The 27134-nt window shown below is 54.5% G+C and overlaps 9 protein-coding genes across 9 annotated transcripts; 5 read left to right on the top strand and 4 right to left on the bottom strand.

The window, feature by feature from the left end:
- Window positions 1-2549: 2549 nt before the first annotated feature.
- On the top strand, window positions 2550-3444 carry BXZ73DRAFT_96724 (uncharacterized protein; the record flags this gene model as incomplete). The annotated part of the gene is made up of 3 exons (XM_048027144.1): window positions 2550-3035; window positions 3084-3200; window positions 3253-3444. The coding sequence occupies 3 exons, from the start codon at window positions 2550-2552 to the stop codon at window positions 3442-3444; spliced, it is 795 nt and encodes a 264-aa protein (XP_047882591.1).
- Window positions 3445-5556: 2112 nt separating this feature from the next.
- On the bottom strand, window positions 5557-8042 carry BXZ73DRAFT_39873 (mitochondrial intermediate peptidase; the record flags this gene model as incomplete). The annotated part of the gene is made up of 4 exons (XM_048018467.1): window positions 5557-6185; window positions 6238-6903; window positions 6952-7468; window positions 7524-8042. The coding sequence occupies 4 exons, from the start codon at window positions 8040-8042 to the stop codon at window positions 5557-5559; spliced, it is 2331 nt and encodes a 776-aa protein (XP_047882590.1).
- Window positions 8043-9619: 1577 nt separating this feature from the next.
- On the bottom strand, window positions 9620-11975 carry BXZ73DRAFT_87172 (uncharacterized protein; the record flags this gene model as incomplete). Its single annotated transcript, XM_048024454.1, has 9 exons — window positions 9620-10261; window positions 10316-10447; window positions 10505-10728; window positions 10890-11000; window positions 11027-11105; window positions 11177-11330; window positions 11398-11496; window positions 11555-11702; window positions 11957-11975. 9 exons carry the CDS (start codon window positions 11973-11975, stop codon window positions 9620-9622), a joined length of 1608 nt encoding a protein of 535 aa, XP_047882589.1.
- Window positions 11976-12824: 849 nt separating this feature from the next.
- Window positions 12825-13495, top strand: BXZ73DRAFT_96720 (uncharacterized protein; the record flags this gene model as incomplete). Its single annotated transcript, XM_048027143.1, has 4 exons — window positions 12825-12990; window positions 13142-13262; window positions 13311-13421; window positions 13474-13495. The coding sequence occupies 4 exons, from the start codon at window positions 12825-12827 to the stop codon at window positions 13493-13495; spliced, it is 420 nt and encodes a 139-aa protein (XP_047882588.1).
- Window positions 13496-13934: 439 nt separating this feature from the next.
- Window positions 13935-17638, top strand: BXZ73DRAFT_87170 (uncharacterized protein; the record flags this gene model as incomplete). The annotated part of the gene is made up of 14 exons (XM_048024453.1): window positions 13935-14102; window positions 14491-14615; window positions 14666-14710; window positions 14769-15168; window positions 15223-15330; window positions 15386-15529; window positions 15574-15937; window positions 15982-16200; window positions 16249-16480; window positions 16533-16630; window positions 16689-16793; window positions 17027-17106; window positions 17130-17332; window positions 17401-17638. 14 exons carry the CDS (start codon window positions 13935-13937, stop codon window positions 17636-17638), a joined length of 2529 nt encoding a protein of 842 aa, XP_047882587.1.
- Window positions 17639-18257: 619 nt separating this feature from the next.
- BXZ73DRAFT_96718 (uncharacterized protein) lies at window positions 18258-19899 on the top strand (the record flags this gene model as incomplete). Its single annotated transcript, XM_048027142.1, has 12 exons — window positions 18258-18303; window positions 18388-18571; window positions 18766-18799; window positions 18852-18926; window positions 18975-19028; window positions 19078-19148; window positions 19197-19255; window positions 19309-19406; window positions 19460-19497; window positions 19552-19651; window positions 19726-19749; window positions 19822-19899. The coding sequence occupies 12 exons, from the start codon at window positions 18258-18260 to the stop codon at window positions 19897-19899; spliced, it is 861 nt and encodes a 286-aa protein (XP_047882586.1).
- Window positions 19900-20231: 332 nt separating this feature from the next.
- Window positions 20232-20663, bottom strand: BXZ73DRAFT_96717 (secE/sec61-gamma protein; the record flags this gene model as incomplete). Its single annotated transcript, XM_048027141.1, has 5 exons — window positions 20232-20244; window positions 20301-20315; window positions 20371-20458; window positions 20515-20548; window positions 20601-20663. 5 exons carry the CDS (start codon window positions 20661-20663, stop codon window positions 20232-20234), a joined length of 213 nt encoding a protein of 70 aa, XP_047882585.1.
- Window positions 20664-21287: 624 nt separating this feature from the next.
- BXZ73DRAFT_73795 (uncharacterized protein) lies at window positions 21288-23308 on the top strand (the record flags this gene model as incomplete). The annotated part of the gene is made up of 2 exons (XM_048021944.1): window positions 21288-21822; window positions 21906-23308. 2 exons carry the CDS (start codon window positions 21288-21290, stop codon window positions 23306-23308), a joined length of 1938 nt encoding a protein of 645 aa, XP_047882584.1.
- Window positions 23309-23498: 190 nt separating this feature from the next.
- BXZ73DRAFT_87169 (glycine dehydrogenase) lies at window positions 23499-27043 on the bottom strand (the record flags this gene model as incomplete). The annotated part of the gene is made up of 13 exons (XM_048024452.1): window positions 23499-23687; window positions 23711-23815; window positions 23873-24305; window positions 24358-24572; window positions 24625-24744; window positions 24793-24838; window positions 24868-24971; window positions 25021-25387; window positions 25411-25720; window positions 25813-26361; window positions 26414-26474; window positions 26534-26862; window positions 26962-27043. 13 exons carry the CDS (start codon window positions 27041-27043, stop codon window positions 23499-23501), a joined length of 2910 nt encoding a protein of 969 aa, XP_047882583.1.
- Between the last annotated feature and the right edge of the window lie 91 nt (window positions 27044-27134).

Genomic DNA, 27134 nt, shown 5'->3' with positions numbered 1-27134 from the left:
GCGAGGCATCAGTTGAAGCCGTACGTGGGCATTGTTTTCTAGTCAAGTCTCGGGCTGACCTTCTTCCAATAGACCGTCCGTGGGATCGCGAACGGCAGAGCATCGACCGAAAAATGCGCCGCGCGGTGCCCCTTTTCGACTTTCATTGCGCCACCACACGCGTTTCCAGCGTTCTACCCCCCGATCGAACCCCCCTTTTCCGTCAACGTTGGAGCCAGAGATCTGCAAACTCCCTGGATGCGGGTTCACCCCGCCAAGGACTGTTCCGACAAACGGCATCCCTCCATAGATATGTCGTCGCTGACAGAAGCCTTTGCGAATTTGGCCATCAGTGGAGAGCAACTGTTGTCCTCAGGCACTGGACAACGAGGACGATCCGCGTATCCCTTCACTACGCGGTGTCATCAAGCTCCTCACCCTGCCCTCATCCGCAGCAGTGCCCGCAAAGCTCGCGCCGTTCGTCAAGTCTTCGACACCACCGAACGGCGATCCGTGCGGCGACCAAGCCAGGCGATGGGTCTTCCCAGCAACGCAACAAAGGAGGCAGCTGAAGCTGCGTCGGCTCCCCCTTCTCATTCAAGTCAACCAAAGAGACGTCTCCCCAAACGTGTACCCAAGAACCCACCAATTCCCCAGCCTCCTTCCGCGCCGGATATTTTCTGCCCCTATCCGCGATCTAGGTCGTCTTCAGTCTCGTCCAGGACATGTAGTGAGGTCGACACTCCGCTTTCAACTCCCTTCAGCCATCCTGTCGGCCTTCCATTCGGATGTTCGTTCTCAACGGAGTCGAATTGGGACAGTTTTCTAGACACCTCGTATCTTCCCTCTTTCGACGACTCATGGGAATGCGCTTCTCGCAGCGACCATCATAAGTCTACATTGGCTATTGGCGGTGTGGAAAGTGCAGTCTCTGGTACGATAGCTCCCATACCCTCAACCTCGTGATTCCGCCACATGCTATGCTCCTCGCGCCTCTTGATATATTGCTATCTTATTCGCTGTCCTCCGCTTTCCTTGCTATCAGGCTCTGTATACCTATTCTTGTCCTGTACATTGCCGCATCTCAAGTAATATGTATCGTTATGTCATATATACATCATCGTCCTCATCATTTGAGGCCACTCTATTGGTATGAAGGAGTGTATCTCAACGTGTCCAAGTGTACAGAAGCGTCTCGGATTTGTAAGTGACGTCTACTTATTAACAAGCGATCTCGGCACTGCTATTCAATGTCTTCGTGCAGTTACTTGAGATTCCACAGTGACCGAGCGAGCAGAAGCGTACGATTTGGTGCAAATCACAAAGCCGTGAAATGTATCGCCTGAATGTCCGCGATCGACAATCGGATTCGTCTCTGCTTTCTACGATCTACAGGTGATGGAGCCCCATTCCATTCAATTCGTGTTTAATAGCTCTATTATCCACTAAGTCCCATATTTTCGGCGCTCGATCTGTTTCTTCGACGCTCTTGCTCACTCTCGGAACCTCGGTTGACAGCTGGGTGAGTCTGGCAGTTCTTATGAAAGCTAGGTAGTCGTTGACGTCAAGCGCGTTTGTAATTCGCTCATGCTGCGATCAACAGGGAGCAACTTGACGGGCTCGCGACTTCACACACGTTCTCGAAACCAGGCGCAAACTCGCCGCGTCCCTACTAGTCTCCCCTAGGCAGACCTTCCACATACGCCGCGTCCCCTCTGAAGGTCCCCCGACCAAGGCGCGACGCCAGTGCCGGTGTGGCAGGGCTGCATGCGCTGCTCGTGCATCTGTAACGCCAAGTATCTCCGCTATTATTCCATCCGTCGAGGCGTCGCTCCCCTTCCGTCTTGGCGTATCTGGATCAGGCCTTCTCCTCTACCACCAGCCCCAAGATTGGCCCCGCCCGTCCTATCCTCAGCCACAGCTTGTCGATCGCGTGAGTCCGCGTGTCTTACACTCAAGTTCGCCAGCGCCCCGTCTTGGGATTGTCGTCTATACCCCCATGTTTCGCCCCATGCAGCGCGCCCCGTTCTCATGCCTTCACAAATTAGAACATGTATGTGTGGCTTCTTTGATCTGCTTTGTGTCTCTAACGCCCATGATATCCAAAGACTCAAACGGTCCCAACAATAGAACAAAGGCGAACAACTTCGAATGCGGTGAGCGTTCCCATGGACCCACATATCGAAACCAGTCATCATGAAGGGTACCACATGGAACATGCCACCACTTGCTTGGGATGCTCAGATTGTGGCTTCTGGGTCGGAACCATAGACGTGTTGAGACGTCAGCCGTCTCTCTCGCTCAAGAGTAATCTCTCATCTCTCGGGAGATTTTTGTCCCATTAGTATTCACTACGCTGACTGGCACGCTTAGGTTCCGATCTGATTATATGACTACGAGACTTCTAGGCCTTCTTCGTGCTGGGGCCCGTAGCACAAAGTTCAAGATTTTCCGCTGATGTTGTTGCTCGCGCTGTAAAAGTTCCGGAGCTCAAGAACAATACAGAAGATGGGAAACAATATACAAGGGCGCAGAAGCGTTGTGTGTGGTCATGTTTGCGACAAAGCTCCATGTCTCAAAACTTGGGCGAATGGGCCCTCCTCCACCTCATCCCCCTTCACCCCCCGCTCTCGACGGCCATGGCTGCTCCACACACTCCTCTTCCTGTTTCTGAACTTTTGAGAAAACTCAACGACAGCGACTTCCAACTCTTCCTCGTCATCGATAAAGGGCCCGCCGAAGACCTGCATAAATTCCAGAACGAATGGCATAATCTCCTCAGTGATGCATTTACCATGATGAACGATAAAGTGGCGGAGTATGTCCATTGCGCGGCGTTCCAATTGGCAGTGGATATGAAGGAAATTCGGTCCTACATGCCTGTGAGCCGTCACGCTCCGATTTTGGACCAGATGGTGGCGCATTGCTTTGAGGTCATGCGTACCTGTCACACCCACTTTCCCCGCACCCTGAGCATGATGGACGAGGACAGCGCCGACGAAATAACCCGACGCGTACGCAACCAGCTCGCCAAGGCATACTTATATAACCACAAGGTAAGACTTCCTCTGCTTACGTCGACAACGTGACTGACATTAATTCAGGTCAAGTACGATAACCCGTCGGTTGATGTGGCCGCTTACCAAACAATCTATAACTCGATCTATGGGGGGAACGTGGGATACAACATCTATGCGTTTGGGGCCGCCGCCGCAGTTCGAGTGAGTCGACGATTGTATGTCTAGTAGTGATGATTCACTCACTCTGCACTAGGCCTCGTCCAAGGTTGAATGGGATACCCGACCTAGCCCAGAGGACATCCGCTTCTTCGCCTGCAACGAGGCCTATGACCTTTGTGTCGCGTGCCGCATTGGCATAAGTGAAATGCAGAAGGCTATCAACCACGCCGCTCTGGAGATCATGAAGATTGCGAAGACGAGGACGTACAATCAATTCCGGTACTAGCGCCTCAGCGTCAAGTGAATATTGTGAGTCGTGTACGTTTCCCATAGCGATCATTCCTGACCGCTTTCTTCGGCAAGTACGGCCGAATCATGCTCACGGGGAAAGTACGAGGACCATTCCGAGCGATGTTTGTATAAGATCTAGTCAGGGCACAGGAATACGATTTGTTACGGTGGATTGGCCCTTGAACGATAGTGGCTATGATAGAGTTGCGATGAAGCTTCATGCTGGTGATGCAGTTTTGACAGGAAATCTTACATGAAGTAAGCGCGCGCAGAGAGCGACTCAGCAGCCCCGGCCCCAGCCATTTTTCTGTGGTCCCTGCTGCCCCTTCATTCCCGCCTCGTCTCAGGCCGGGGTTGAGTAGTTCTGTTGTTCGATCAACTACTTGGGCCCACTGCACGTTTACACACGACAGGGGTGCTCAAATGGTATTAATCTCTATCGATCCTGGAGACCTGGCACTCCTTAGAATCATAGTTCATGGAACTCGTCGCCTCGACTGGTTCAGTCCATGGCACGTGTGAAGTCTCGAATTCGTGCTGCACGTCTCCTAAACCACCTAAGTAGGCACAACGACACGTTGTATTGCGCATTGGTGAGATCCATACATGATAACGAGATACTAGTTGCGAGACAACGGCGAAGGGATCAAGAGCGCGAGATAGGGGGAAGCAACTTGTGGCAGGGGTATCGGATAAGTAGATGTACACGAAGCGAGTAGACCCGAACGTATGCGTGCCTGCCGGACCAATGCGTGCTCAGGGAGATGAGAGTGGCCGCCGAAGTCTTCCAGCGGAATCCAGCGGGTTCGCGTGCCGACTTGCGACAATTTTCTGACTCTCCGTGTCGCGGAATATCACCAGGAAGAAGCCCGATGCGTGGCTGAACCGTAAAAGGCTCAAGCTCGTGCAGGGAGCGTTATTTCCAATCGGCCTCATAACATCGAGGCTTCCGCCATACTCATTCTTGACAAAGTCAGGTTGTGGTACCGGTCGAGTAAGCCGAGTATCAAGCCGATCTAGCTAGGACATTGAGAACGTTGTAAGTTCCGACTTTTAAGTTATTACCCTGTTTTCCCACTGTTCGCCGTGAGCATGATGATAGTTTTATGACTATACGACCGCCTAGGCGATAGTCATACTTACCAGGCTCGCCGTCGAGCGCGGCTCTCCTTGATGCACCAACGGATCGAGAATCCGGGAGAGTGGGCCCGCGCCGGTGATATCTTCGACTTCTGCTGAGCGAGCCTGAAATGCACCTACTCTGCCGCCTTCAACGTGCCTATCTTTCGCGCAATAATTACCTTCCAAGTAACAAGTGCTCGAGTGACATCAACTGGAGATATCTACGTAGATAAGCAACTCGTCGTAGGCAGTGACCGACCATCTTCATCCTTATCACATGAACTTGGCCGCCTTCATAACTTGCGTAAACTTGGAACGGATGTCCGAAAGGAACCATGACTCACCAAACCCATCAGACTCCCCAGTCCACCACTGTTACTCCCATCCGAAGTGCCGCTGAACTTGGACTGCACTAATAGTTTCATGATGGTCATAGCAGCACCATTGACGGCGTCTTGCTTGTTGCCGGAAGCTGCTCCGCCCGACTTGTCAAAAAACTTGGACGCCCTCGCCATTGCGAGGCTGATCAGCTGGGTCTGTGATCCGCCGGCGCCGGAGATGAACTGTCTCAACACCTTTCTCCTCTTTGGTGAGAAATCGCGCCCAGATGAGGGATCGGTGAACAATACTCACCTACATGGCAGCGGCGCTACCCATGGATCCTGCACTCAGAGAACCCGCTGACCCTTCCTCGTAAACCTGGTGATGAGCATGCTGCATACCCTCCTCGTCGATAGGCCGCTCGTGTTCCTCCTGTATTTACGATTCCCAGGCCATCGTCCATGATGAGCGCGTGCAAAGACCGACCTTGTTCTGGAGAAGGAAACCCATGGCACTGGAGAAGAGAGTGACCGTCACTGCCTTCAACGCGAGAACAAATGATCTCGGCACTGCTATTCCATGTCTTCGTGCAAGTTACTTGCGGACAAGTGGAATCTCACAGTGAGCGAGCGAGTGGAAGCGTACGATTTGGTGGTAATCACAGCTACAGACGTCTGCCGGAGGATATATCGTCTCTAATCTTCCAACGGCCGACTTCAGCCATAGCCCAGGCGCCCCCTTCACCGAGCTCAGGTACGTCTAGTAAAGATGCTACCATAGTCCAAGGATCCTTGCCGCCACCGTATCGTAGAACACCGTCTTTGTATCGTTCTCCAAGAGATCGGCTGAGCGGATCAGAAGAAAAAAGCCCCCTCCAGACCTGCGAGGCGATTGCGCGGTCAAAAAGGTACGAGTAGTACGTTGCCCCATAGCCAAATAAGTGCCCGAACTGGGTTTGCCACGAGGTGCCAGGGACATAGGGAATGACCCCCCGCGCCTCAAAGAGATCTGCGAGGAGGTGGGAGGAATCGAAGTCTTGGGTGACTGCGATTGGAGAGTGATAGATTTGGTCGAGGGTGGCAAGGAGGATTTGGGTGTAAGTGTCAATAGACAGACATGGATCTTCATGATAATCGCTTGACCCGTGGATGGGGGAAGTTCCGTGGCGGTCAAATAACGACAGAACATGAGGCGAGTTGAGAAAATGCTCCATGAGAATCGAAGGAAGTTCCACGAAGTCGGTAGCGCAACGAGTTCCTGAGACGTTCTGGTATTCCGTACATCCTATCATGGCTAACGAAGCAGTCAGCATCCATAACGATCAAAATATGAGATCAATTCTCACAGTGCATCGCGTGTCCCATTTCGTGAAACAGGGTCAGAACGTCATGCCACTCGAGGACAGTCGGGCCACAACCAAGCGTGGGTGGCGTGAATTCACATAGAAGCACCACAACGGGTAGTTGAAGGACGTGTTTGCGATGTGGCAACCGAAAACGTTTCTCCTTCTCGAACTCTTCTGACATTCGGGCGATGGCTTTGGAAGAGGGACTGGCATCCTCCCAATCTCCATCTTCGTCGTCATCGTCGGTCCGGCGCGAACATCGGACTGTGTAGTGAGCAGCACCTCCGGGCTTTCCGACACGAGCGATCAGATCCGTGTAGATCCATCCTAACACTCCTGAGTCTTCGTCAATAACTTCCAGCTTGCGCACGTCGGGATGCCACGATTCACTAGGTGGGGTGTCGGCGACCCGCAGCGATACCCCATACAGAGCTTGAAAGAGGCGAGACAGGGCCATGAATACAGTTCCGACAGTCAGTGTCGGCAAGAAGACTGGAGAGGCAGGGGGCTCGGGTGGGCAGTAGTAGTCACGATCCCAGGCCTGGATGGTTGGCAAGTGGGCGGTATTGAGATGGAGCTGTTTCCGAGTGCTGAGAGTCTGGATTGCACGCTCTGCGTGAGGTCGCGTGTGGTCGAGTAATGAATCCAAGAAATGTTGGACGTTTTCTGCGCGGATGTTAGTGATGTCAAGGTATCAGTAGACGAGAACATTACCTGGACTCTTGGCCATTTTGTCAGACAGCGTCATGTGAGCATAACTCTTCTTGCCAACAAGCTGGGCCAGCTCCCCGCGCATCTGGAGAAGATGTTCCAATGTCCGTATTTGGTCTTGAGTGCTCGAATTCGACGCGATGTAGACCTTTCTCCTAGGCTCTTCTGCAGGCGCCGAGCGCATAACCATCTGAGCTTGGAGAGAGCCGGGATATACAAGGAGGTCGCGCTTGGTCACCTGTGCTTGCAGACGCAGTCGTGCGCCCATACCCAAATCTTTCAGACCTTGAAGTTCCGACCACTTGATTTTAGCCGGTGGTCTAAGAGTAGCCGTCTCGTTGAGAAATTGCCGGCCGGCAACCAGAATTTGTGTAGACAACGACACAAAGCGTTCTCGTTGAGCTGGGGGAAGGTCGATGCCTGACTTCTCGAAGTCGCGCCAAAATATAATAGCAGTTGCGTGAGCTTCCGGACTAAGTGACTTGACCAGCTGTTCGTCTGCTAGGACATCGCGCAGGACCTTACGATCACGACGTAAGCGAGAGATGAACCGAGTTGACGGTGAGTCACCATACCTCGTACAAGTTTACGTCCGTATTCAACACGTTCATGAATTCGCAAAGCTTCTCATACACCTCTTCAGCACTCTGGATCCACGCAGGATCCGGGTGCGCGTTCCTCAATAACTCCGCGAGGTCTATAACACCGCAAAGCATATCACTGAGCCTGTCGAGGTTCTTCACGACCTTGAATAGCTCATCCTGCGACTGACGTGCGCGCAAGATTCTCCCAGCAAGGAGTTTGGCTCGGTGTAGGGTAGAGTCGGCAAGGGCGATGAAAGACCGTGGATGGGTGAGAGCCCGATGGCCAAAAAGACCTGTATGTTCGACTGATTTTTGGGATGTGTTGGGCTGGTCGAAAAATGCTATGAGGTCGACGTCGTCCGAGGACGTAGGCTTGATGGGGGATGTGGTGGCCAAGGCGCGTAAGGAAGTCGTAGAGCTCCGTGAAGCCCGTTTTGCGTTGGGGTGGCCATAGAAGCGGCAGGAGCACAGTTTGCTGAAGATCGCATTCTTTGAGGGGTGCGCGAGCATAAAGTAAGCGGAAGTGGGTGAGGGGGAGGGGGAGGAGAGTAAGTTTCCAGCTGTCTTAGGCGCTTAGTCGAGACGGTTATGAGGCCGGCCCGCGTTGGCCCGTCGGCTCAAGCAACATGCCCATGTAAGGTACCCCCAGCACAGACTCGACGACGTGTGATTCCTGTGACTCATCACGTGCTCGTTACGGATAAGTCTGCTTATCGGCGCATGCTTGGCGCTTCCAGGAGATGGAGAGGCGCCGAATCGTGCCGGGCCAAGTGGGTTGACGAATTTCCGTGAATGTTTGTTCGCATCTTGACCTGATCTTTGCACAAGTGTAAGCGGGAGTCCCTCATCTCCAATATCGACGCTGGGCTCACCATGCGCGGTTGTGGTGGGGGCGAGACCGGCGAGTTGTCACGGCAGCCCAAGCTTTCAATGCTTGCCAGATCCGGCGAATGGTTTTCTGAGTCAGGGTCATTCCTCGCTTTCTTGGAGGCACGAGCATTCACGGCGTTCTAAGCGCGCGAAATTGCCCTCGCTTTGCGCTTCATTTTCCCTACTGCGCGCGGCTTCACCGTGCCCGGGACCGCGTCAACTTGCACAGGCAGGGCAACTAGCGCGCGCTCGCAATTTGGGCCCGAGATAGCCGGGCCTCGCTTAGACGACCAAAAACGCACGCAAAGCACACATCTGGGCTTATAACTCCACTGCTATGGACATTTCGCGAAATCTGCTCTATACATATTCTAAGGCACTCTTCTTAGCATACAATGTATAAAGCACTTTGGCCGTACGAGGAATCCCCAAGTTGTTATTCGATTTTAAGCGTCTTTCCCCCGCCAAACTGGCCTAAGCGTGACACGGGGAGGTCATGTGACGTCGTCGAGTCTGTGCTGGGGTACCTTACTAACACGACGGGCAACGGCCCAGCTTCGGAGCCCAAAAACGCGTAGAAAAAGCCCGTCAAAGTTGTCATTTTCGGGGGGTATTTTTCCAGGGGAGAAAAAGGGTGGGAAAGGCGAAACTTTATGTCAAGTTTGTGTGTGTCGTAGAGTATCCTGAAAGGTGACGTTTTAGGTGAATTCTTCGGCCCGACAGAATACTGTGCTCAGAACAAAGACAATAGAATTCACATTAAAGGGCAATAGAACGTGTATAGTATGTGAGTAACAAACAAGTTAGTACGAGTGATAAGTAACGCGTGTTATTGAAATGGGCACCAAAGGTCTCTTTATCGATCCTTTTCGGCACCCCGTAAAGCACCCGGAAAAATCGCTCATTTTATTGCCTTTTTCACACGCGCACAAAAGGCGGCAGAAAAGACACCTTTGACAGGCTTTTTCTACGCGTTTTCGGGCTCCGAAGCTGGGCCGTTGCCCGTCGTGTAAGTATACCACAAAATCGCTTGGTCCAACATGAGATATTGAAAACAATTAAGTACTGTGTGTAGGCTATACATGCATCAGGACGGGAATATGTGGCGATTAGCTGTGAAATCATGGTGAGTGCGAAAGATGCGTCCGAGTCAGGCGATTTAACGACAACGTCTCGACAGACGGATAAGAGAGACGGCGCGCGGGGACGATAAAAAGTTACGACTCCATACTTTCGGATGCAGGTGATAGACTAACGCCAATGCTCTTCTCGTAGGGTTCCTCTGCATTGGATCCCGCGGCAGACGGGGTCGTTGACGGATACCGAGCACCGTGACCGTTGTGGCCTTCGGACGACGCGTCTACTGCATCTCCCCCCGATTGTCGGGCATTGGTGGAGGGAGCTGGGACTACAGGTGCTTTTGCGCCAGGTATAGGTTCGACGGCATAGTACCAGAATTTGCTCTTCTTCTTGCCCGCGATTGCCTCTACTGCCGTCTCGGTCGTCTTCACGGCTGCCGCGCCGTTGATTTTGATCTTCAGCCCACTGCCACTCTTCCCGTTGGAAGGAGCAATGTTGTCAAGGTCCCCACTCGCAGCGCTCTCGTCTGTCCGTGCTCGCTTTGGAGGTGGTTCGTCGAGTGCAGTGTCCGAAGGTGCTCCGAGGCGCGTCGAACGTCGTTCGCCTCTCCAATCACTCCACTCCTCCTTAACTCTGTTGCCATTGGTTCGCGTGGAGCGGCGTGTATCTGCGCCGCGAGAGGACGCAGCTTTGCCGACCTCGTCGTCGAATCCAGCTGTGTCTTCGTACTCCTCGTCTTCATCGTCTGGTTGTTGGCACGTGTATTCATCTGCTTCGAGCTGTGACATGTGAGACCTCAGCGTGGATCCAAAATCTCGTCGAAAAAAATTCACATCACTCTCGGGATTGTTCATGTACACGTAGTTAGGTCGTGTTGTCCTCCGTCGAGTTCGTGTCTCTCTGAGTTCGGCAGACGCAATGAGAAGGTTGCGCTGTTGAATTTTCTTTTGGGCTCGTTGAATCCGCTGTGGGCACATAATAATTAGAGATAGCTGATACGTCGCAGGAGAATAGACACCTACCATCAACTCAGAGTCTATGACCTCTATGCGCTCTTGCAGAGCCTTGAGTAAAGCTGAATGTGCGATCTCCAGTTTCGATCGTCGTTCGCCAAATTTAGGCTCAGATGAAGCGGTTTCTTTCACTGTCTCGAGGAAGGCCATGAACTCGTCTCGCGAAGATGACACGGTTTGAAATGTCGCGGATATCTTCCAAGGATTTGTGGACAGGTAAACACGAGGAGAATCTGGATGATGTGATGTCAGGCCCATCCAGTACGCAACCAACCGCTGGATGTAGCAGTGGCGTAGATTGGAGAGAAAGGTCGTTCTGCTAATACCGCCATTGACCGCATGGGACGTAACACGCTCGCCAAGAGGCAATATAGGGAGGGTAAACAATGCTCACCATCTACTACCCAGTAACGTTTGCGTTCCCTATCCTGGCCTAAAGGAACCAACTGCAAGCGCACTTGACTATGAGGGTCTCCGGGCGGAGGAGGTACGGGGGGACTTCTGTCTTTTTGTGCTTGTTGTGAACAACACCCCACGCCCTATCGATGACGGCTTTGATCTCGTGGCTATGGCATAATTGTAGTTCCACCAATTGACGCAAGACTTTGAGCTAACGTTCAACAAGGGATGGGGTGACGATGAACTACACGCAGAACATAACCAAAAAAAGCGCGGACACACCTTCAAATCCCACTCGGCCGCAAAGAATCCATTGGGCATGTCCTGAAAGGGGTCTGAGTTTTGCCTCGACGCGTCGTCCCAGAAGACAGTCCTCTCTGATGTCTTGAGGTACTCCTGAACGACCCCCGCCACTGTAGAAGAAATTATGTCCGAGCTGCAACGTATGCCACGTCGTCTGAGCCTGTGCGGCAAGCCCAGCATAACAGTAAAGATATTCTCACCTCAAATTTCGCGTGCCGGGACGGAGGTTTAACACAAACCGCGAAAGGATTTGGGTCATGATGAGATTGGGCTCAGGCGACAGCAAAGCATCTTCAAAGCTGTTGATGTCCCCACGTCGCGTCAATCGCCTTGAATATCATAGAAAGAAAAGCGTACTCCATTGGCGAATGGAACCCTTCGACTTTCGTGCGTAGCTGCGTGAACTTGCAAATGAATCCATAAACGAACAACGATTCCCAGCGGTCTGAAGGATGAGCAGCATCGGAGGGAGGACACATGTGGCCCTTTTTGTCAGAAGAGGATTCTTGTACCGGAGTCTTCATGCTATAGGTACAGGACGGGGAAGGTGCATGGACGGAAGAGAGCTGTGGTGAGGCACAGACAGGCGCGGCGGGTGGTCACGTTTAAAATGCCGCCATCTTATGTAGTCCGTCATATCTATCGACCAAACACGCCTCAACAGCACCCACATCTCATATATAGCAGCCCAGGTATCATCTCAGTCCCAGTATGCACAGGCAAAATCACACATGGCACTTTAGGGACCGTGGTGAGGACTAGAGAGACTCGTCGGCATAACCGCAGTGGAGATACATGTGTAAACGTTCCGCATAAGTACAGCAAGTGTTATCCCGGTCCAACCTGAAGGAATGATCAGCAAAGTAGCGAAAAAGATTACGAAGCTCTAGCCCACCTTTGGGATATCGTGGTGCTCACTGAGGGCTTCGAGCTTCGAATTGAACTCGTTCACTCGATCCTTGTGGGTCTTCGTGGCGAGCCTAGACACTCTATCCGCAAGCTATATTACCAGTCAGCATACATTTTAGCACTGTCAATGTATTCCGTACCCTCTTTCTCTGCACTTCCTCAAAACGTTTCTCCGCCGCAGTCTTTCTGTCACTGCTACTGGAGCTCGCGACAGCAGGGGAGTTGTGACCACTATCCGGCGGAGAGTCAACTATAGACTCGTCTTCCTTTATGGCTCTTTCGAGAGCCTTGACCCTGTCATCGTCAGGATTGATGGCTCTGCCTTGTCTTTCGACTTCGACTTCTTTTTCCTGAGAACCTGGATGAGACAGGCGTCCATCACCGATGCACGACTCAAGACTACTCACTTCTTCACAACACCACCACCCTTAAGCCCACCCTTGAGTTTGAGAGAGCCACCCGGGCGGAAGTCGTAGTCTGAGGACATTACCCGGAAGGGATGGTGGCAGTTCAAGTCATGGAGAGCGCAGCGTCACATGTCACGAGCCGCGCGACCATAGCTGTCACACCAGCTTGACTGCGCGCGTAGTACCGTGTCAGTACAAGTACTCTCTACTCCGACTTCCGACGACACACTCTCTGCACCGGGCAGCTCTCTCATATTGTTTGGCCACCGACAGATACGAATGTCCATTTGAAGATCTCCCTGCTGCGCACCATGGCTGTTCTCTCCTTTGCGCCCATACAGTTCATCTCCTCAACACCGCTCGCAACTCGAGTCTTCACCGCCGCAACCTTGGTTTTCACCGCCCTCTACTACTTCCTCTACTACTCGGCAAATGAGACCTTCGTCGCGCCATACCTTGTTCTTCTACCCGGATCGAGTATATTTACCCATGGGTCTTCCTGACTCCGCGTTCGTTGAGACATCCATCGTCGAGGCACGTCCGTTGCTTGTTTCTACACAGCTCCGCTGACCAGCCGTTGTAGTTGATTCTCACATGCTTGTGATCCCACCCTCTCTGAGGTACCTAGAGCGGCTATGGGGTGCGGTGGAGACCGCAAAGTTCGTCGTCGTCACAATCACTGTCTCAAATATCATCGCTTTCGTGGTCAACTGGCTGGAGTACATGGTACTTGGGTTCCCTGTATTCCTGTGAGTAATGATCTTGTTTTGGTTGCGTCCCATGTTCACATGTCTTAGGTACGGACAAGCATACCATGGGCAAATGGCCCTTCAAGTCGGCATCCTAGTCGCGTTCACGCAAATTATACCGGAGCATCAGGTTCAAGTCATGGGGTGTTTAAAGCACGGGTAAGGTGCGTTGCAACCTTTTCTTCATATTCTTACTCACATCTTATCCCAGACCCTTCCAATGGCATACGTGACGTTTTCTACTGTCATGTGTATCGTCGGTTTCCAAGTCCCCTTCATTGTCATCCAGTTGGATGGTTGGTCTCTTATATCTGGCTCCGATTCTACAAGAAAAAAATTGGAGGTTCGAGTGGAATTCCCGCCTACGGAGATCGGAGCGAAACTTTCGCTTTCGTTAGCTGGTTCCCTCCATTCATCAGTACGTATCCTTTCCTCCACGCGTCGCATGCTCCATAACTGTACGCGTTATTCTGAAATAGTGGGCCCATCACCTTGTATCAAACACTGCCTACACCGTGGCAACAAAACTTCATCTGATCCCTACAGGCGGCGCCGATATCGAATCTGGGGGATATAGCCAGTGCCCGGCGGGGCGCGCGCTGAGGCCGAGCGGCGACGGTCAGTTTATCGCTGATGTAACGGACACTTCCTGACAGTCATTAATTCAGAGCAATGGCCCTCAAAGCACTAGACCAGAGAGTAGCTTCCGCTTCTCCCGCACCGCCTAGATCCTCAAACGGTACCGCGCGCCTTCAAGCCGGTCCATCGACGCGGATGCACCACGCAGCGTCTTCTTCCAAAGACGAGGCAAGAAAGAGATGGTCACCCATCAGAGAGCCAGTAGAATAGCCTCTCACTCGTAATGTCTTCATGATCCACCTATTAGTATATCTCCATCGTGTGTATGTACGAGCAGATAATGGTCCAGATATCCGGTAGTCCAGAGCGCCTGTTATCCAGTCCACTTTCCTTCCTCTTCCTGCTATGTTGATTCTACCTGCAATCAGTAGAAGCTGAGGCAGACGCTCGGCATACGCGCTGTACACCACGCTAACTGGTAGCAGCAGTTCCCTTTGCCCATCGTCTCTCGTTCGTTGCACATCCTCCATGAACCGCCACCTTCTTCGGGCGCTATAGATGCTACATTGTTTTCTGAGCCCCTCCGCCAAAATGGAATCCGAGTAACACCAAGAAAGCAAACACACTGCTTCCGAATGTAACTCGACAGTCCTCTCGGTCGACGTCATCGACACAGAAGTTGGACTTGTTCAACAACTTGGAAAATATGGACCCAGATGAGCTCTTTGCTCGCCACACCATCTCTGAGGTCAAGTTAGTGCAGCAAAGATTACGGTGAGCACACTAGGCTCAACGTGTTGTGGTCATTCACTTGAATCGTGTAGAGCGGATGCGGACGGGAAGCAGGAGGAGCTTCGACTCATGGTCGGGTACGTCTGTTTGTCTTCTTCCGTGTTCTGGGATTTTCAGGGGTACGTGAAAGTACAGGGAACGGTACCGAGACCTCTTGGAGGCATCCACTTCTATTCTGGCGTTGGCTAAGTCCTCGAAGCATGTTCTTCAAGCATTGGACGGGATGCGAGAGACTGTTCACTCCATAAATCCCGCACGGACCCCCAAGCGGGCCGTCACCGGTGAAGGTGAGAGTCGCATGCTCCTTGGTATGTTGCAAAATCTGAAGCTGTTACAGACAAACATTGCAGGCACTCCAGTCTCTGTCTGCCCACGTCAAACTCCTCCTGGACGCTCCCGAGCACCTGTGGCGCTCATGGAGAAGAAGGCTTACCTCAACGCTGCTTGGTTGCTGCTTCTGGCCAGGGTGGTACATCGAGCACTGTCTCAAGAGGATGAGGATGTGGCCTGGCAGACGTATGGTATAGATGTCATGGTGAGTTGACATGTCGTTCCATTCGCGCCAATGACAAGGGTCAATTTCCTCCAGGAGCAAATGCCGCTTGTGCAACGCCAATGGGACTCCATCACTCCCTTCCGATCCCAGATATCTCACAGGGCAACTCTCTCGCTGCGAGAAGCGAGCAGCAGTCCGGGGGTACGCATCACTCGCACAAGCCGAGATTCTGTGACTGAAAACAACTTGGACGCAGGAAGTCTGTGCTACGTTACTCACGCTCCATGTTCTGGAGTCCCGACCGCTTCCGGAGACTCTCTCAATTTATCTGGCCCAACGTATGAAGACCCTTGCGACCCTGCTCACCCGGAACGCCTCTACTTCTCATGCATCTGCCCGGGTGCGTCGAAAGCGACTAGCAGGGTTGCACAACGATATCGCAAGTCCGTCGTGCGGGAAACCAGGCAGAAGACAGAAAATGTACTCAGTCTTATCGCGCTTACGATCGCCACGGCAAGAGTGGTCTTCTCTTACGGTCGTGCGGAGTCGCCTTCCTTGATGCAACAGGCGTTGCACTTCTTCCAAGCGTCATCCGACAGTTCGCCGTCTCTTCCGCCGGAACTGCAGCTCTCGACACAAATCCTCCTCGCATCACTTCCCTCCTCGAGCCACCTCCTTCTGTTACCCCCAAGCATCCGGGCCTTCAAGCCGTACATCGACGGTACCGCAGTTGGAACATCCGCTCTGCAGCCACACCTCGAGGACAAGCTGGAAAGCTGGTTCAAGAAGGCTCTTCAAGATACGCGAAGTGTCATGGCAGACTGGTTTGCGGCTTGAACACCGTCCGCGAAGTCTGGGACGTTCGTACTTCCCTGCAGATTTGGCTTAAAGCTGCGGAGGACCTGGAGTCTTCAGAACGGTCTGAAATTCGAACCATGGTCGATTCAACCAGTCAACACCAAGCCGCCGCCGTTTGGAAGGAGGCTTTAGCGTCAATAGAACGCTCATTCCAGGTCTCTGTGAAGGATACCATGGATGCTCTCGATCAACATGCAGACGAGCACCAATTCGGTAAGCTCTCTATTACAGCGATTGAGACATTCCTCTAAACACGCCCAGACACTCAACCCGTTGAGCACCTTTTCCAAGCCCCAAGCATCCCTTCTGTGCTGCAAACAAGTGCCCACGGTGCATCCGCCTCCGCCCAGTTCGCGAAATACAAGTCCTCCTTGCAGCAGCAACTTAGCGGACGGACGCCGCTGCTCCATTCGGCCTTGACAACGTTAGAGAGTCATGCCACTGCTCTGCACGAGGACTTGTCCTTCATGCTGCAGTCGGATCAGGCTGATCAGTATGTTCTTCTCTGTATTCTTGGATGCTGGTTCTAATTCGCTGTGCGACAGTGACTTGATCTCGCGGTTGTCAACATCGTACCAACAAGATGCAGAAGCGCTTTCGGAAAGCGTCTGCCGTATGCTGGATGCAAATGCGGAAGTGGACGGTGCGCGATAGTTCCACATTTGAAGGACGAGACTCTCAAACTTACTTTCCTGCGACAGATTCGTCTTGCAAACATGCTATATTTCTCGCGAGGATCTGTCAAGAACTTGGAGGACCCTCTGAGTTTTTCTCAAGGACAGGGTGTAGTTCGTCCGCTGCGGAATGTTTGTCCTTCTCTCAATCCTTCGTTCACACCACCTCAATATTTGTGCAGTGCTCCAGGCGCGGTTGACTGCTTTGCATACATCCCTGTTGCAACGATGGCAGAGGCCACTGTCATGCAGATTCTCGATGCCGTGGAGAACAGCGCGGTATACCCAGGGAAATTCGATACCATCGATACCAAAGGTAGGCCTCTGCCATCTCTGATGACTCGGGTGTACTAACTCCTACTTAGGCGATGACAGTTCGACCAGTCGACCATCCCCTTACCTGACTCAAGCTCTGCTGTCCTTGGCAGCAGAGATGCACATCTTGGTGTATCCCGGGACAACACTCAGCGGCGATTCCAAGCCAGCACGACTCTTGGATGTTTCATCGACCTTCTTCTCGGACGGTTGGAGTACACATCAGGTTCCGGTGCCGCGCAACAGTTGTGGGATTTGGTATTCCTCCGGGCGCTGAGTGGTCTATGGGGGCTTGATGGGGCGAAAAGTTCCGAAGAGATCGCGTCACGAATTTCTCGTCAGACTGAAGTGAGCTCGTGCGGTTTGCGAGCTGTTGCCGTCAGCTATTGACATCTGATGGTCCAGATCGCGGAAGGGTCTTTAGGCGACTCGAGAGCTCTGTTCAGGAATACCTGGCGAAGACGCAAATCCTGCTGTCTGAGCTGCTGCCGACGCACGTGGGTGAGGGCGAGCGGACGACGACAAACAAGACGGGCAAGGCGTCCGCTTTGCTTCTGCTGGGCACGCCCTCTGTCGAGCAGCGTTTCGAGCCTGCGCTGGAACTGGTCAAAACGCCTCCTCGGTTTGGGCTGCTCTTGGTCGGCGGAGCGCCGGTTCGGTGAAGTCTGTGGGACCGTCATACTTAGATAGGGAGATTATAATCACACAACTAATGCTGTATCGCCTTCGGTCAGATTGTTTGCAATCCCGGAGCCTTGGCACTGCGCACTGAGCGTCCTATCAAGGAGCCCCCACGCGGTTACGGCCCTGGCCATAAGTGAGGACGGAAGGCTATCTGTGGGACCAGATCCCTGGCTCTGGTGGCGGAGCCGCTGGCCAGGACCGGGGCTGCCATCGCGGACAGGCGGGCAGTGTGGATGACCGGGCGTCGGGCTCCTCGATGATGCAGTTCTTAATTGGACGTGGGCGGTCCATCGCCCCGCCGCCCGCGGGCTGTGATCGTCGGGGAAGGAATCAGAGTTATCAGGCCGGGGCGAGTCCCATCGCGCTTCTCGGCTTCTCATCTTCGCCCCCGCGGGCCTCATGAAGCCTGCCGCTCTCCACCCCGCTCTCCTGCCCGCCCAGTGAGCCGCCCCTGCTCCCGACCCAGCAGCACTGGCAGCTGCTGGCCCACCGCTCTCTCGCACGCCCGCTCCTGGACTGCCTTCCCAGCGCGGGGGTCCAGCACCGCTGGAGTTGATCTCCAACGGGTCTGAGCTCCTTCTCTTTCGTTTACCGGCCATGGACACCGCCGTTTCCTCGCGGGCCGTGCTTGCGGCTCTCAAAGGTGCGTTCCCATTCCCCCTGGCCAGGGAGCTAGTGGCCGCTCGCTGGTTCCCCTTCGAGCTAACCAGTTACGGTCTCGTCGCAGAATCGCCGCCGCCGGACTTGACGGACCTCACCTCCGTCTTTTTCGCCATTCACCTCGTCGGCGGCCACATTGGGCTGCCCCTCCTCGTCGTCACCTTCCTGTTCTCCAAGACTGCGAAAAGGCACCCGACGATCATCAACTTTTGTGTTACCTGGATAATTTATTCTGTCATTTACTGCTTGATGTGAGTCCTCGGACACCGTTCCCAAGCACCTTCGTACTCAAAATCCGCGCAGTATTTATGGCGGGCACGAAGTCCAACGACATCCTCCCTATGCGTTATGTCTGGCCCAAGCTTCCATGAACTACGCGGCCCCACCATGTATGGCAGCCATCCTTGATCACTGCTCACTAGATACTTAAGCCGTGCGCATGTAGGGCGGTTGTCGCTGGTTTGGCCGTGGTGCTCCAGGTCTGTACATTGCTACCTGTGATATTGGTGCGCGAGCTGACGAGCTCGATAGATCTGGACAACGTTCCTTGAGCCATGGAAGGAGGCCCGACTGGCGAGCGTCCCTCGATGGATCAAACTCGTTGCTGTAGGTCGACCTCTCGTTCTCAACGGCCTCCTCCTCACACATCATCAGATCATCGTCCCCCCATACCTCACGTTCATTGCATTCTCGGTCTCCGCCGCATATGTGCGTACTTTTATCTTCGTCCGGCTGTAATTAGCTGACATCTTCGTAGTATGGAAGCACGCACCCTGAGTGGGTCGGTGTTAAGAACGGGCTCTATTGCGGTCTCCTGCATGGCAACTTGTAAGCAGTGACCTACTCCAGCGATCGCGGTAGCTCATTCCTCAACAGTGAGATGTTTGCCGTGCCTGTATTTTGTAGCGTCTTCCTGCTCTCATCATCGGTTTCGAGTGTATGTTTTATTTCTACTGCCAGTATTCTCATGCTAATGGGTTCCGTCTAGTGGCGACGATTGCTGCATGGTATCGTGGCCGCGCGAACATCATCAAGGATTTCCCGTTGGCAGATCGTCGCAAGCCGTCCTTGTCCCCGTGGTGCAGGGTGAGCCGAACATACTCTACGCTTCATTGCTGGTTCTCACTTTGCATTGACAGGCTGCTCTCTTCCTCATATATGCTGCTTTGACCTTAGCGTAAGTCAGCTGTTCACATTTTGCTCCCGCCGGCGACTGAGGTGGTTCGTTTAGGGCATGCATCATGGACCTCAAACAAGATATGAATGTGCTCGGCTACATGGTACAAGCCGCTCTTCCGCTCGCTGCCTTCCTCATCTTCGGTTTCCAGAAGGTGGGTAGTCGGCGGTGCTGCTGCCCGGTCTGCACACAGTGCTCATCCTTTCGTTCGCGGCTCGCAGGAAGTAGCTCTGGCTGGTGCTCGATCTCGACGTGGAGGCAGAAGCCTCGTTGGGATCAGGACAGCGTCGGAAGAGCGTCCGTTGACTCCCACCCGACGAACAGGTCCAACTCCCGCATTTCAGTGATTTCCATGGAGTCGACACGCCCATCGCCACGCACCCAACGGACTCCATCGTGTGAAGACGAACCGCACTGTGTTGTGATCACAACCACAAATCACCCCCGAGACGATTAACCCGGCCACGAAACGTCATTCAATCCACACCCCGCCCCGGGGTCAGCACGGATTCCAAACGCGTTTCATCTCCAGCGGCGTTGGGAAAAGTCTGGGACCCAGCCTCATGGGCGGCATCGTCCTCGTCTATGACCCGAGTAGTCGCCAGAGCACTTCGAGGCGTCTTGATGACACGGACTTGAGGCACGCCGAGATGATGTGTGGGAATGAGAGGAAGCGCACGAAGAGATAAATAGTCCCCGAATGTACAGTACGAATGTAACGACCCGCGAGCAGCTCATGCGCCGCCTCTGCAACGATATTTATTGAGTATATATTGAACGACGATGATGGTTTGAATACGCACACTAAGATGTTGTTGCTTCATACCCATGAAGTCAGCATGAGACCCAAAACCCGCTGCTACAGACACGTACATCGGGATGTGGATAAGCTTGACGAAGTAGCCGATGAAGCCCATGACCGCGAAACCAATCGCGACCGCCTTCGAGATCTGAATAAACTCTGCTTACAGCAGTCAGACATCCAAGAAGTTGCAAAGGGTTACGCCCGACACGAACCTTTGTGCGAAGGCTTGGTACACCTGATGAGGAACTGGAAAATGCAGCTTAGGAGCCATTTCGGACTTTGCAGTCGGAAAACACACCTGGTTGCCCTCACGAACGAACTGCTGGGGAATGTCAACGAACTCCTTGAGCTTGTCAGACATGGTGGGGTATGGAATGAGAGTTGGTACAAGGAAGGTTTTGGAGGGTGAGGGAAAGGTGCAGCTGGCAGGAACGCGGCTCACGACTCAAAGTCGACGTGTACTCAAATGATCACGAGACCCGCGCGTGTCGTGACTGTCGTCTGTGCAGTGAGGCGCCCATCCGTCCTTGGGCTTATTGCTCTCTTTCTCTTGCCATCCGCGCTTCGTGCGTTCGTAGGTCCTTCGGTCTAGCTCTATATGCGAGGGTGGTGGCTAAAGGTGCGCTTTTATCATCTGAGCGACTCCGGAATCTGTCTGACTTTCTGCAGCGCCGCATGAATGTTCCTGAGGAGAACGCTTGCTGAAGGCAGACACCTCGCGCAACTACGCACTCCTTCCCGTCTGCGCACCCCCATCCGGGCAAGCGGAATCTCAGCGAAAGCCCCTTTTAATGGCGAGACACCCTCTTCCCCACCTTCCAACGATACCCTCGCCACGCATACACTGTCGACGGTGGTAGCCAGCTTCCACGATGTGGTTTGTCGACGTACCACGTCTCCCCAGAAGACATTTGCGAACCTCCAGCGCTGTGTAGCCAAGATCCCAAAGTATCAACTTCAACATGTGGAGGAAGGCACCAAGCTTATGCTCCAAGATGCCCTCGCGCATCTTGCGTCTTCGTCTTCCCGTTTCCCTGAAGACCAATCCCTGGTCAAGCATGCGATCCGGATGGCGGCGGGACTGTCGAGCATGGACCCACCCGCGTACGCAGACACGGTCTTTGCTCTCATCCAGTCTCAAGGCAAAGGAAGCTTCGCGATCGCATGGCTCTCCGCCGTAGGTAGCCTCGACTACATCGACGCCGGCCATATGCTCCCTCGATGGCGAACACTCCTTCTCTGGGCAGCCGAGCGTAAAGAAGAACAGTTCATGACGAACTGTTTTAAGGCGGTGAAGGAGGCGGGCTTGGTTATTGACGCGGCCACCAGCGCAAATATCATTGCGACTTCCCTTCAACCTCTTCCACGGAACGGCGGCCTTCCTTCTCCCGAGTACATGAAGCACGTCATCAGGATCATGAAGGCGTACGGCATATCCTATGACAACGACACGGCCACTCTTATCTTAGACCGGTACACCGAGGCCCGCCAACGGGACATTGGCGGGATGTCTACTGCGAGTACCTCATCACTATGCTCGAGAACGTGGAAGAAGCCCCCATCGAACGGGTTCATGACGTATTGCGGCTTGTTGCGAACCAAGGAGATTTTCAGAAGGCCTCGCGCACCCTTTTGCGATTCAAACAGCTCGGATTGCTGCCCACGGAGGATGTATTGCTGGCACTTTTGGGCGATAAACCTTCCGTCCGTTCGTTGAAGCACTGGCGCCAGGTTCTCTCGCTTCCCAGTAACATTCGTTCAACATTCAAAGTCCTGGAATTCCTCGGGAAGGGACCCACTCCCTCGAAGGAGGTAGTCAAATTCTACACCGACGAAGTCTCCCGCGGCGTTGCCCCCACTCCACAAACACTACAAATCGTCATCCAGGCACTCCTTTCTAGCGGGCTCCGCAAGCCATCCAAGGAGACTGTTGAGCAGGCTATTGGGCTATACAATGACTACATCACCGATCTCCGCCAGGTCTCATCTTCTGAAGGCGCCCCCCCTCCTCCAGCTTCTAAAGTTCCCACCGCCAGAACGTACCAGCTACTACTCCGAGGATTCGCATCAAGCGAGAGTCAGGCGACGCTCGGGACCTCACTTGCCATCGCCGAGGACATGCGTCTCTTCGACATCCGTTCGGACCCGGAGACGACCACGAGTCTCATCATCATCCTCATGCGGCTAAGCGCGACTCCTACGGAAGCACTCGACATGTATCGCGCCCTGGGGCGCCCCAAGGTCATCGGTGACCCACCCGTTCTGCACGAAGCCGGCTACCTCGCCGTCCTGTCCGCGTTCTGTAGTCTCAAAACGTGGCCCCGAGGCATCCCCTCCCCTCCTCAATACTTCGAGATCGTGATGGACATGCAGAAGGCCGGATTCGCCCTCGCTAGCAAAGCCTACACCATCATCCTCCGCCAGCTCGCCCTCCTCGCCGCCGGCCTCCCCAAGACCGACGACCCAGACGCGACCGCGTCCCGCGACGCGGTCGCGAAGGCGATCCAGCGCGTCCACAACCAGCTCACGATCGCCGCCGGCTTCACGCCCGACGTCCCGCTCTGGAACCAGCTCATGGACACGTACCAGCGCGCGGGCCGCTTCGCCGACGCGCTCCGCGTCTGGGAGCGCATGTTCGCCGCCGGCCAGTTCTCGAGCACGACGGTGAGCGTGGTGCTGGACGCGTGCGCGTACGCGGAGGCGTACGACGCCGCGGTGCGCATCTACACCGCGCTTGCGGACACGGGCTTCCCGATGAACGTCCGGAACTGGAATACGTTCCTCGAGTGCCTCTGCCGGCTGGGGCGGCTCGACGAGGCGATGAAGGTGCTCTGCCTGGAGATGGTCGGGCGCGAGGACGGCGTGGTGCCAGACATGGAGTCGGTGCGCATTTTGCTCAAGTTCGCGGCGAAGGACGGGCGGGGGTCGAAGTGCGGTCACGGATCAAGCGGTTTCTTCCAAAGCTGTATTATTCGCTGCCCGACGATTTGCGACATCCCTAGATAGTGGAGGAGATAAATGCTGTCGTGCGTACACCGTATATCATATCGTGATCTATCAACTACGTAGGATGGCGTGAGGTATAGTACAGATGTGCGTGACGTTGAAGTACGCAGGCCAGAAGGGCCGTCTAGTAGAGTAGGGGCCCGGTGTTGGTGTGTCCTGTCAGTCCAAAGTCTAGGGGAAGCAGTCTCTTCTACGGAGGGGCAGTCACACTAGACCGAGACGAATGAGTACCGCGTTCAATACATAAGACGGGTTTACTCACGATGAGGTTTGTATCGCCGTAAGCATCGTCGATGCGAGAAACAGTGGGCCAGAACTTCCTCTCGCGGAGCCAGGGCATAGGGTAGGCTGCGGTTTCACGAGAGTAGGGACGGTTCCACTCGGACTCAGCCAGGTGATGACGGATAGTGGATGAGGAGCATTCTTCAGTAAATTGTTGTCTTTGGGCTGTTTCCCGGTGATGATGTCTCCGCCTCCTTGCGGATCTGAATCATAGCATCGCAGAACCTACAGAGGATGTGAGCACTCCTGATTCAGTAGGCTTGTTTACACGTACCTGTCAACCTCCTCAAGAGTTTCAGACTCGGTGGGCTCGATGAGCATGCACGTAGAGATGGGCCACGAGCATGTGGGAGGATGGAAGCCGTAGTCTTGCAGCCTCTTCGCGAAGTCCATGACCTTCAACCCAGCAGCCTTGTCGAACTCAGCGAGATCAATAAGGAGCTCGTGGGCGACGCGGCCCTTGCCGTTCTTGTAGCGAAGGGTATAATGCCCCTTGAGACGGTGGGCCATGTAGTTGGCATTGAGGAGCGCGGCCTTGGAGGAGTCGGCGAGACCGGTGCCACCAAGCATCTTGATGTACGCCCAGGAAATGAGGAGAATGGAAGCGCTGCCGAAGGGAGCCGCGGCGACGGCGTCGATGGCCTTTTGTCCACCAGTGGCGATGAGGGGATGGGAGGGAAGGAAGGAAGCGAGGTGCTCCGCGACGCAAATAGGGCTGACACCGAAATATGAGCTTGGTGAACAGACATTTGAAAACTAGCACTTACCCGACGCCGGGGCCTCCTCCGCCGTGCGGGATGGCGAATGTCTTGTGCAGGTTCATGTGGCAGACGTCACCACCGCAGATGGCAGGGTTCGTCAAGCCGACCTGCGCGTTGAGGTTGGCACCGTCGAGGTAGACTTGTCCGCCGTTATCGTGTATGATCTTGCATGCGTCTTGCACGCCATGCTCGAAGACTCCGAAGGTTGAAGGATAGGTGATCTGAGTCCTGTGTTGGTAAAGACGCTTGACAAATTTATCTCGCATAACTCACCATGAAAGCAGCCAAGTTGTCCTTGTGCTTCTCGGCCTTCTCGCGGAGGTCCTCGAGGTCAAGGTTGCCATCGTTGTGAGTCTTGATGGCGACGACCTTGAGACCAGCCATGACTGCCGACTAGAAACAGATGAGCGCCAGATTCGATGTCGGGAATGAATCACTTACAGCAGGGTTCGTGCCGTGCGCGCTGACAGGAATGAGACAGATATCCCTGTGGGCCTCCCGCGGGATTCGTGGTACGCTTTGATGACCGACAAGCCAGCATACTCGCCAGCCGCACCAGAGTTAGGCTGGAGCGAGCAGCCAGCAAAGCCAGTGATCTTGCATAGGTCGTCCTCGAGCTCCTGTGATATAATACGTGAGCAGTATGTATTGAAGAAGAACGATATCTGCCTTGATCATCTCCAAGTATCCCTTGACCTGATCCTTGGGAGCGAAAGGGTGGACAGCCGAGAACTCGGGGAACGTCACGGGCATCATACTGCTAGTGCTGTTGAGCTTCATGGTACAGCTGCCCAACGGGATCATGGCGTGGACAAGACCGAGATCCTTCGACTGCAAGTGGTAGATGTAGCGCATCATCTCCGTCTCAGAATGGTGAGTGTTGAACACCGGGTGGGGAAGGAACTTTGACGTGCGGCGGAGAGCCTCAGGAATTGCAAGGCTTTCCGGAGCGGCGAGGTCGGCAATAGAAAGAGTGGGCTTAGATGCAGCGGAGGCGAAGACGTTGGTGAGGGCTACAACATCTTCGACAGCAACGCTTTCGTCGAGCGTGAGACCAACGTGCTGTCGTCGATCTTACGCAAGTTGATACCGGACTTCACAGCGGCCTCGTGAACAGCATCTGCGCTGCTAGCTACACCACTGACATCGATGGTCAGAGTGTCGAAGAACTGCGCGTTGACGGACTTGTAGCCGAATCCTTCGACGGCGGTGCGGACAACCTGGGTGAGACCGTGGACCTTCTGGGCGATCCTCTGCAAATTGACCGGGCCGTGGTAGACGGCATACATCGCAGCCATGTTGGCGAGGAGCGCCTGGCTAGTGCAGATGTTGCTCGTCGCCTTCTCGCGACGGATGTGCTGTTCGCGGGCTGCAAGAGACATTAAACAAACACATGACGTGATGGGCTACGACTCACTCTGAAGCGCCAAACGGTAGGCAGGGTTGCCCTGGCATCGCGACTAAGACCAATGAGACGACCTGGCATCTTGCGCTTCAGTTTGTCCGTGCAAGCGAAGAACGCTGCGTGTGGGCCGCCGTAGCCAGCAGGCACACCGAACCGGGCGGAGTTACCGAGGACAATGTCCGCGCCCCATTCGCCAGGTGGCTTAAGCATCGTGAGAGCCAAGAGGTCGGTCGCGCATACGAGCAGCGCTCCCGACGCGTGAACGGATTCGGCCAGACCAGAGAAATCCTTGACCTCGCCGTTGACATCCGGGTACTGGACGAGCACTCCACAGAGGTCCTTCTTGTCCCCGAGGTCCTGGAGGGCATCGCCGACGACCAGGTTGATGCCAAAGCCCTTCGCGCGAGTGCGGAGGACGGCGATGGTCTGGGGAGAGACGCCGCGGTCTGCGAAGAAAGTGCGCTTCTTGCCGTGTGACCCGGTGAATGCCATGACCATGCCCTCGGCGGCCGCGGTGGCTTCATCCAACAATGACGCGTTTGCGATGTCCATCGACGTCAGCGACATCACCATCGTCTGGAAGTTGACCAGAGACTCCAGACGGCCTGTGGGTGCTCGACTCAGCAATGCATGCACGTAGTGAAGGCGCGCGCATACCTTGGGCAATCTCTGGCTGATAAGGGGTGTACGGGGTGTACCACGCAGGGCTCTCCATGACCTAACACGACGTGCCTTCAGCACATGCATGCTCATGTTACACAACCCGAATGGACGTACGTTTCGCAGAACGACAGGGGGGACAACCGCATTGTGGTATCCCATGCCAATATAACTCTTGAACGGCTTGTTCGCCCGGCCGAGCTCCTTCGCCCTGCGGAAGAGCTCAGACTCGCTGAGCGCGGGGATGGACTCATCGCTGACGGCCGTGGTGGAAGAGCGGATCTTGTCGGGGACCGCGTCCGCGACAAACGCGTCCATGGAGTCGTAACCAAGCTTCGAGAGCATGCCCGCCATTTCCTTGTCATCGGGCCCAATGTGACGGTCGGGGAAGGTGTCCAGCGGGGAGAAGAGGGAGGATGGCGCCTTGGCGGTCGCGAGGGCGCGCGCTGGAGCCCTCAGGGCGCATACGGGGCGCACATAGCGGGGGAGGTGTCGCGCGAGGAGGGAAGCGTTGCGGAGGATCGCCATGAGTCGGAGAGGGTCACTCTGGGAGTACCCAGGAGGGGGGTGGGGGGTCGACCGGCGGCGGAGGGGAGGGCGGGGGCGAGGGGCAAGCGAGGGAGGCATTTTGTATGAGTGGTGTTCACCGAGCCATTCACCGAGTAAAAGCAGGTGCTTATCGTCCAACCCGTCCTCCTCACTTTTTACATACCTCCCT

This window comes from Epithele typhae (genome assembly GCF_022376455.1).
Source record: "Epithele typhae strain CBS 203.58 chromosome Unknown BXZ73scaffold_3, whole genome shotgun sequence".
NCBI classification, from domain to species: domain Eukaryota; kingdom Fungi; phylum Basidiomycota; class Agaricomycetes; order Polyporales; family Epitheliaceae; genus Epithele; species Epithele typhae.
The sequence above is the reverse complement of the archived record's forward strand: the minus strand, read 5'-3'. Positions and strand labels throughout refer to the sequence as shown.